At 37.2% G+C, this 10,012-nt stretch overlaps 2 protein-coding genes across 3 annotated transcripts in view; one reads left to right on the forward strand and one right to left on the reverse strand.

Moving 5' to 3' along the window:
- Positions 1-8,888, reverse strand: part of ext1c (exostoses (multiple) 1c) — a 39,507-nt gene extending 30,619 nt beyond the window's left edge. For both annotated transcript variants that reach the window (XM_077743374.1, XM_077743373.1), the window contains exons 1-2: positions 8,753-8,888; positions 6,351-6,578 (exon numbers count right to left, since the gene is read on the reverse strand). The gene's annotated coding sequence lies outside the window, so the exon portion shown is untranslated. The remainder of the gene's footprint in view (positions 1-6,350; positions 6,579-8,752) is intronic.
- Positions 7,962-9,771, forward strand: LOC144214740 (putative thiopurine S-methyltransferase). Its single transcript, XM_077743375.1, has 8 exons — positions 7,962-8,076; positions 8,158-8,250; positions 8,333-8,465; positions 8,531-8,583; positions 8,659-8,733; positions 8,792-8,877; positions 8,951-8,995; positions 9,076-9,771. Exons 1-8 carry the CDS (start codon positions 7,970-7,972, stop codon positions 9,192-9,194), a joined length of 711 nt encoding a protein of 236 aa, XP_077599501.1. The 5' UTR covers positions 7,962-7,969; the 3' UTR covers positions 9,195-9,771.
- Positions 9,772-10,012: the final 241 nt, after the last annotated feature.

A 10,012-nucleotide genomic window follows, 5' to 3' on the forward strand; every position in this document is an offset into this window, starting at 1 on the left:
AAAGTGACTATGTTGGTGCGTTGCTTCTGATGGGAACGTTGACCTTACCGATATGGCTTTTTACCAGACTTCTTAAGGGCGGCCAGAACTAGGTTTCTGTTTGTAGACATTTTAGTTTAGTTTGTAATCATCTTAATTAGATTTATTCCTAAAAATATATTTTAAAAGTATCACTTTTAATTTTTTAAAACAATTCATGCTCCAGCACCCCCGCACAACTGAGAAGCGAATATATAAACCAAACTTGTACTCTACCCATTCATAGGATACCCTGCATGACCCAAATTGTGATACCCAACATATCTTTTTTCCTCCAAATCACCAAAACAATCCTTTCTACCACAATCTAATGGAAATACATGAATCAACATGCCATTTTGTTAAAATAAAATATTTTATCTAAATAATGGCACCTTGGAAATACAGCTATAGAATTAAAACAAAAAATATATATTTAAATATTTTACACAGACATAAAAATGAGTAATAGTGTATTATTTTACTATATTCTACTTATTACTAAGCATGCAGAGTGAGTATCTCTTCCAAAGCTCCATGAGAAAGATTAGAATAAAGGCGGAGGGGAGGAAAAGTTAAACAGCTCAAATGAAAAGAAGACTCTATTACTTTCACCATTTCAGTTAAGTTCTTAACGGTTGCCATTTTTTCAGCCCCGATATATACAGTACGTATGTGTAAGAGTCAGGGGGGGTTCACAGTAGATGACAGTGTTCCCCCCGCCAGCGTTTACACAAAGGCAGCTTTCACTTCTCACCTGCCCACGTCCTCCACCACTCATTCACATTCCTCATTACTCGAGCCAAGAAGTGATGGCGGCATCACCGTTGCGACGACTGGGAGAAATAATACCTTCTTTGATATGAATGAGGCCGCTATAATAATAATTTGATCCGTTACACGTCTTTTTGCGGTCTCAGCGAGACGCAAGAAAGAGACGTTATAAATCCGTACGTTTGCTTTCCTATGATTCTTTTCATTGGGGTTTGGTACAAATTGTTTTGATAGTTGATTAATGATTCATTATGTAATTTGTCCAATTATATGTACATTAAATCATTGTTGGAAGCAAAAATTGTGCACGGACAACGGAAATCAGATTATAGTTAGTTTTATGACATTTTTAAAATGTTAAAATGATTAAATACATAATCAATCAAACATTTTGAATAAATGTATTCTTGTTTTCTCTTTATCTGTCATCATTTTAGTCTTTAAAAATAATCCAAACCAATCCAAACTAGTTAATTCCAGTTAAAATTGGCCATACAGGATACAATCCAAGTATTTTTTTTCCAAACACTTTATAACGACTGTTTGACAGGGCATACATTATTAACTAATTGACTGCCATTGACGACACTCAGCATGAAATCCATCTTTACTGAGCGGTCATTCGATGGCTGTCAGCCCCAGTCAAAATGGAATGAACGTTTATTGCAGTCAATGGCGGTCGATGAGTTCATTTTTCAACTCATCGGCGGCCTTTGACAGTGATGGACGAAGCTGGGTGGCTTTAAAAATGAGTTCTTTATACACTGAGCACATACTTTGTCAAATTAACACTTATAAGACTGAAACTAAGGAAACGTATCACTTCAACTCTTCTATGAAGACGTGGAAAATAACTATCCATCCATTTTTAGTAGAATGGATTATTGCAGTGGTGCATTTACTGGTTTTAACAAAAAAATCAATCATGTCGTTGCAGCAAAAAATACTGTTGTGAACTATAGTATATCCCTCAGTGTTCAAAATCAATGTATAATGTGTGGAGTTTACAATTTGAATTGCTTCTTTTATATTGATTTTTAATTTCATTTTGTTGATGTTCTTGGGCAGTCATGGGCAAACTACGGCCCTAATATACGTTAATAAATTCCTTTTTATTTGACGTTGTACTTTATACTTTTTCCTTTAATGCTGAGTGATGAGTATGTTAATACTTTATCCTTTTTTTCTGTTTATGTTTCATATCTACTGTTAACGGATGCACTTTTTATATGTATCGTATCTTGTGCTGACCCGGCCCATCTGTCAAATTTTTAAAGTCAATGTGGCCCCCGGGCCGGAAATTTCTGTTCTAGGGGTTGTTTTTTGCACATATTGAATTGACATTACGCCACTTTATGTTGAATTGTGCAAAACAACTGAAAAAAAGTATTTTATACAATCAATAAACATATGAAAGCAACTGCCTCAGTCTGTTCTTTAATCTTGGAAACTCACATAGCTGTCACTTCTGATATATGTTAGTCTGCCGCCGTTCCATATTTGTCAAAGGCCATAAACAAGTCAAAGAAAAAAAAGTATTTTCCTCCTTTGAAGTTCTAACGGGAGTGGCATTCAATTTGCCTCGTAACTTAGCATGAAAATAAGTAGTGTCTTTCTGCGGGTACGCGCTCGCATCCAAACGCACGTTGCAAAAATAGACGTCGGGGATTACCGTAACAGACTGTTGCTGTCAGTAATTCACATTTGTGTGATTAAATGATTGATTTCAACCCTACTTTTTTGTATCTCTTCTCCCAAATATACAAAAGAGCTGCTCTGTTTCACCCTGTCATAAAACAATGGTGAAATGAGCAAAAAAGATGTTTTTTTCCACTTCTGAATGATGATGCCTCCTCGGGGGTGCAAATTAGCGAGGAGAGATACACTCACGGACGCCTATAAGTACCCGCTCTAAGTAGCGGCAGAGGTCCGGGGGTCACACATCAATCACCACCAACTATGGCAGTGAAAGCAGCGCAGTACGAGCCACCGGGCGCGATAAATTGCACGGAGGCGTGAAGGTGGAAAGAAAAAGGGTTCAAGGTGAGGTGAGCGTTGGCAGGATTGTACATTTTGTCGTACAGTGAATGCCAACAGGGCTTTTCAATTATTCATGGTGGAATATGGATTCGGGAATTGCGTCGCTTGTCCCCTTATTGTACTCGAAATGAACTCGATATTACGAGAAAAAAGCCAGGTAACCGCGTTTTTCTTTTTTTCTACTCTTATACATTCACTCACGCTATGACTCAGAGTCTGGCGCAAGGGGTGGGCAAACTTTTGGGCCTGGGGGGGCCATATTGACTTTAAAAATTTGACAGATGGGCCGGGTCAGCACAAGATACGATACATATAAAAAAAGTGCATCCGTTAACAGTACATGTGAAACATAAACAGAAAAAATGGACTAAAGTATTAACATACTAATCACTCATCATTAAATTAAAAAAGTATACAGTACAAAGTCAAGTAAAATGGAATGTATTAAGATATATTAAAATGTCATTTAAAAAAAGATGGAGAGGCTGTAAAACACGAAAAACAAATAAGAGTGGACAGAGCTACCGGCACTGGCTTCCGCGTGACGGCGCCATCTTGGGGAAAAAAAAACTATTTGGACAACGTCGGCGGGCCGGATTCAAACGCCTAGTGGGCCGGAGGTGGCCCGCGGGCCACAGTTTGCCCATGTCCGGTCTAGCGTCATTGTCTTTATAGTTGACTTTACATCCATTTCCAGACACATCTGGTACTATGTTTTTACTGGCGATCAAGTGCCGACGTATTACTTTGGCCAAATGAGGTGTAGGGAGGAAAAACACAAATCTTGCGGCCGAGCCGGGCTAAAATTAAACGCTGTGATTAAAGGCCTTTACATGTGACAGTAGTGCAGAGAACCAGAGGGGAACTGGACCGAGTAATTGCAGAGGTGGCCAAATTGATAGGCTATGTAAATGCAGCATTGAATATGTCACAAGATCAAATCTACTTGTGAGGATTGCTCATTTGTGGGGAATTATGGTCCCTTCTGAGGTGAAAGACAGTCTGCTGAGGTTAAAGAGGTAGAAAGGGCCAAAAAGGATGAAAGATTTCCAAAACATGCCGCTTTACACTTTGTGTTCGCCACCCACGTTTGTAAAATAATAAAGATACCGGACGTTTGGTCGCCGATCTTTTGGTCCCTTTTGGTCGCCGGTCTTTTGGTCGCCGCTCAAATGTACTTAGATATTAAACAGTACTTAGATATTAAACAGTACTTAGATATTAAACAGTACTTAGATATTAAACAGTATTTAGATAAGAAACAGTACTTAGATATTAAACAGTACTTAGATATTAAACAGTACTTAGATATGAAACAGTATTTAGATATTAAACAGTACTTAGATATTAAACAGTACTTAGATATGAAACAGTACTTAGATATTAAACAGTACTTAGATATTAAACAGTACTTAGAAAATTAAACTCTCGCTATTAGATATTAAACTGTCTCACATGGATATAATTTTGAGATCTGGTTTCAACAGTAAACTCTCCGTCACCATTTGACCGGCGACCAAACGTCCGAGCACCCACTTCAAGGCTAATTAACCCAGCGTACACGATCTCCAAGACGTGGCCGCCACCTTGGCAACACAATGAGAGCGTCGACGTTAACACGGCGGGTGAAAACGAGCCACAACAACTGCGCGGCTGGCTCGAGTAGCATTTCTCTTGAAAATCTGCTCCGAGCAGAGTTCATAAAACATGCAAGTCATCTCATGTGCCTGAGCCGTGCTTAATTAGGCTGACCTACAAACAATCAGACCTTGACATCAGTTGCAAAATAACAGATAAACAAGAAACTTGACCTTAACCAGAGAGATGAAAATGTCTCCATTGGGGAACACTTGCAAATGCATGTCTTTTACTTTCCGCCAGGGAAGGGGTGTTACAAAACATCGCATGCATGTAATTTTGCCATCGAACCGACGAGTTGTCGTATCCGAGGGACACGGCATCAATCAGAGGGAATCCGTGCAAAATCTGCCTTTCCCAAGAGAGCGCTTCCGCTTGATTCTAGAGAACGAGGGGGTTTATTCTAGGAAAATCTTGTTTCATTAAAAAGGAAAAATGCCATGTTGCTTTAAGACTATGATCTTCCCCTCAATATACTCTAAAATGGAGATAATGAGAACATTTGAACACAACATTTTTGGTCACTAAGTTTCAAATCAAAAACCCACAGCGGCCCCCTGGGAGCGGTTTGCCCACCCCTGGCAAAACTATCATCGTTGGCCACTGTTGTTTTTTGTTCCAATCGTTCCAGCACAGACACTTTGACCAATGAGATTTCTGCAGAGAACAACAAACCTGACTGCAATACACTTATTGCACTTGTAGGACAGCAGCTTGGTGAAAAAATGTCCTCTTTATGGATTGGTATAAAAAAAAAAACACCCACTATGGCCCTTTATGGAATAGTTTGTGGGCCGCTTTAACGTCAACTTGATTTCACGTGGGTCGGACCATTTTAGATATAATATTTAGATGTTTTTTTTTAATAAATGGATTAAAATAACTGGATTAAAAGCCTTGAGCATTCCATTTTTATAGATCTAAAACAATGTTTATTTTAGCTTTTTTTAAATTATATTTTAAGATTTTACAAAATGATTTTTGAAAAAAAAACACCAAAAATTGATTTAAAAAATTACAATTATTGATTTAAATGGGGAAAAAATCAGGAAATTTAATATACATCTATACTCTTCATTTAAATTTGATCCTAAAACAGAAATTCTGCACTCATGATTTTCTTTGCCGGACCACACAAAATGATGTGGCGGGCCAGATTTGGCCCCCGGGCCACCACTTTGACACCAGTGCTCTAAACCTTCATCAACTATCAAAATAGTTATTAAGTTTCTACAACCCTAATCTGTATATAGTACACAACACAAAGTCAAAAAAAAAATACAAATGAAGTCATACAAGCCAAAATTTAAAGCAAGATTTAGAACCTTTAGCAAAATTAGAAAAATCAAGCCTTTTCCAATACCCTACTTTGTGAAAATCTGATGTTGACATATGCATGATGACAAGAAATAAACTTACATAGGCATGCTTTCCCTTTCAATATTTCTTTTGTTTGTTTTTGTGCTTTGTTATCACTCATTACAGGTGCTCACCTGATCAAGTGCCAATGTCACACTCAAGAAAAACAGTTTAAAATCTAACTTAAAATCAGATTGCATCACGAGGTCCAACCCTATTTAGACCAGAACCAATTCATATCTGCATCCCCCTCCCCAAACATATAATTCCAGCCAAAATGCCCGTTTGTGTGCAAAAACAAGCGAACATTTCGGGCATCTTGGAGCATACAGCTGTCGCCCCATCAGTCATTTATTTACGTGCACGATTAAAAATAGCAAAGTGTTGTAGTACTACTGCACTTTACCTGAATATAAATACTCGCGTCTATGACACCACGCTGCTGTAAACAATACATTGTTTTGACAGAAATCCCATCGCACTTCCTCCCAACACACGGACGACACGGCCGGGGGTCTTACCGGGTGGAGATCCGAGATCTAGTGGGTCGTTTTCCTTTTCACGCCACGTCCGAACATTTGACCATGAATTCAGCACGCGTACTGGTCTCCCTTGGTCGGGGTATGAATGGATGGGATGAGCTTGAAATGATCCATTTTCCACATCCACTACCAGAGCCATCGGCGCCCCGCCCCCCAGACGCTTCTGATTGGCCCAGACGCTCCTACGACGTCTTGACTGTATATACACTGGAAAAATAAACACAGGAACACGCAGATAAATAAACAAAAATAAATACATAAAAACTACGAGTATACTTCAGGATTCGACCGCGAGTTGAAAGATTTATGACCCAATTAGACGGGAGGGGAACACCAAGTTGTTTATATGAGTGAGAGAATGCAAAAATGAAGAAGCTTGCATAAAAGACGCTCGTGGAAAATAACCATAACGGTTCGAATAAATGTGTTAACGATTACTTTGTTATTTATACTTGAAGACAATACATTAAAAAAACAGTACTGTAGTTTTTATTTTGATAAGGGCAATTATAGTATGAATCTTTTCTGAATAACAGAGACTTGTTTTTAGCAGTTGTTTTTTAAGGTCTACTGTCTAATTATTCACATTTTCCAGGCTGTTCTACAGTGAATTCCAAATTTGGACAAAAGGTTAACTCGTTATCAAGGCGAAATAAGGGTCATCATCATTTTACATTACAATTTTTACTGCCGCCTTTCTTAGAATTTGACGCCCTCATCTGGTTGAAATGTGTAACCTGCATTTTATAGTGTTTATCGTTTTGTTTTGTTTTTCATGTTTGGTTTCTCTTTCATTTTGGATTGCACAAGAATATACAATAACTATATCACATTATTTTGCAAATATACGAATAGATCCTTCATTAAAAAAATACATTAAGGAACGTTCAAAGTCTGATTCGTCGTTCCAATACTACAAGTTCCTTAATGTATTATCCAAAATATTTCCTTACAATATTATATATTACAGACGGACTTCCAGTGAAAAGCCCAGTTCACATTCCCTACTACTAGAGGGCGTTATAGCAGCAATACAAAGCCTAACAGAAGAAGAACCTGCCCAGGTCAAAAGTTGTAAAATTCTGATAATAATTTTACACCGAGACAGGAAAAAACGACATACTACTACTTTGCATTACTTTGTGCATTAGGTGAGTCTCTATATATGAAAAATATAACTATAGTCGATGTATTTGATTTGATCGCAATGTTTAGGATTTTACAGAAACAGTTGACAGGTCCATGTTTGTTTCACTCTTATGGAAACTATACGTCAGGGCAAAATAAATCACACTATTTTGCTGCCATTGTCATGCGATCGACCTCAAATCCATTGGATCTGGAATTGCTAGCGTTTAATAATCACTTGCCATTGACGGCAATAGATGTCTCAGTCTTTATGAACTGGACGTCTTTGGGCGTCAATGGCAGATAATGTTTAAATTACATTAAAGTACCAAATTAAAATGTTGTAGTATGCCAATGTTAATCTTATGTCAACATTCTGCATTGATAACTTAATAATTTGGAATACATTTTGATAAATGTATTCAAAACAATTTATCATCTGGCTTTTTGTCTTACAGAGGGAATCAAACATGAACAACATGCTGAAAATTCAGGAAAATTGTGTCGTGGCACTCAAAGATTGGGAACGTCGCTGGCACGAAAACAGAATTGGCTTTCACAAGCCACAAGTACACGAGTAATGGCTATATTTTATGTTATCATTGGGGAAATCACACTTTCTAAGGACACCCATAATGTTATTTTCTTTTTTGTTTAGGATGCTCAAGGGGAACATTGAAAAAGTTTTAGCCGGGCGGACGGGAGTTCGCTTCTTTTTTCCTCTCTGTGGGAAAGCTGTAGATATGAAGTGGTACATCAAATCTAACCAAAGTACTGTTTTCTCTTAGTAAAACTGCTTTTGAATTATTTATCGTTTTTTATGTGTATTTTAGGCTTGCAGACATGGGCCATTCGGTGGTCGGAGTGGAGATTTCGGAAAAAGCCATTCGGCAGTTCTTTTCGGAGAACGGCTTGATTTACAGCGAGGAACTTGTTCCTTCTATTCCTGGCGCAAAGCTTTTTAAGGTAAAGTCCTTTTTAGAAAAAAACTGCCCTAACATGACCAATTTAATTCATATGTCCTCCTACAGAACTCTGAAAAAAACATCTCCTTGTATAATTGTGATCTGTACAGTGTATCGAGGTATGTAAATTGTATTAGCATTTTTTTCTAAAATACTTATTTTTGTTAAAGCTTCTTCTGCATTATTTATTCCAGTTCAATTATAGGTCAGTTTGGAGCTATTTGGGATCGAGGCTCTTTGGTGGCCATCAACCCGAAAGACAGAGAAAAGTAATAAAGCAAATATTACCGTGTTTTCCCAGTGTGACGTCGTAACGTTTTTCCATAGATATGCTTCTCTCATCATTTCGTTGATGGCCAACGACTGCAAATATCTTTTGTCCACACTGGTATACAATCCGGAACTTTATGAAGGTGACTTTTCTGTGTTAAAAAATGAAAGGAAACAAAAATAACAATTAATAAATCATTGGTCCCGTGCTTTTAGGTCCTCCATTTGTTGTACCTGGTGAGCAAATACATTCCTTGTTTGGTGAGTACTGATGAAACTGCTTTATGGATTTTTTAGGTATTTTTGCTAATGCTAATCAACATATATATTTATTTTTGCAGGAGAAAAGTGCAACGTGGAGCAGCTTTTATCCGATAATGTGATGGAAGATAGACACCGGGCCTGGGGTCTCGACTACCTGCTTGAACAACTCTACCTCCTTCATCCAAAGTCGAGTTAAATGAAGCCAGCCCGACAATGTCAAATAATCGTTGCAATGTTTCAATGGGGAAAAAATAGAAGTACTTTTTCACATCTTGATTTGTTTTTGTCCTTCCTTCTATAATTGGAATTCCCCTCAAGCTTCCAAAATCATTTGAACCATGCTATTTATTGTGGTTTGCAACATGCAAGATGGAAAACAACTTTGATTTGGACGATTAACCAGAGAATTACGCTAACACAAAGGTCTATTCTTGTTTAATGTAGCATGTATCTTTGCTGATGTTGACAAATTATCGGAATACAATGTGGAGGAGCTCCAATGTTGTTTTTTATGTAAAACTCTAGACTGGCATTGAAAATAAAGAAACATTTAAATAAAATAAATAAAGAATTGTTATTTATTGCCCATTAACACAATGTGAGTTAATAGATTAATATTTCATTAAAATTACAAATACTCCTTTGGACATCAATATTATATATAATGTATGTATACATATATATTAATTGCAATTAATGTCATTAATGTATTTTTTATAACTGCAAATTAAGTCAACGTCACGGGAATAGAACTCTATTTGAACTCGGATGGTGTGCAACGATTGTTATGTAATTCATCGATGTTTGGAACCTAGCCACTATCAGTAAGCAAAGGTTGATTTCATAGCATGAAAATGTTCATTTTCAATTGTTGTGTTTAAAATTAAGTTGTAATTTATACGTTTAGTGACTGCTTGCATTCACACATTCATACCGAGTTAGAATTTGAATACACAAGAAACCTCAAATCGGCCAAATAATTAATTAATTTTTAATCCCTTCGTTGACATGAAA

The sequence above is a fragment of the Stigmatopora nigra genome, chromosome 21 (genome assembly GCF_051989575.1).
Source record: "Stigmatopora nigra isolate UIUO_SnigA chromosome 21, RoL_Snig_1.1, whole genome shotgun sequence".
NCBI lineage: Eukaryota > Metazoa > Chordata > Actinopteri > Syngnathiformes > Syngnathidae > Stigmatopora > Stigmatopora nigra.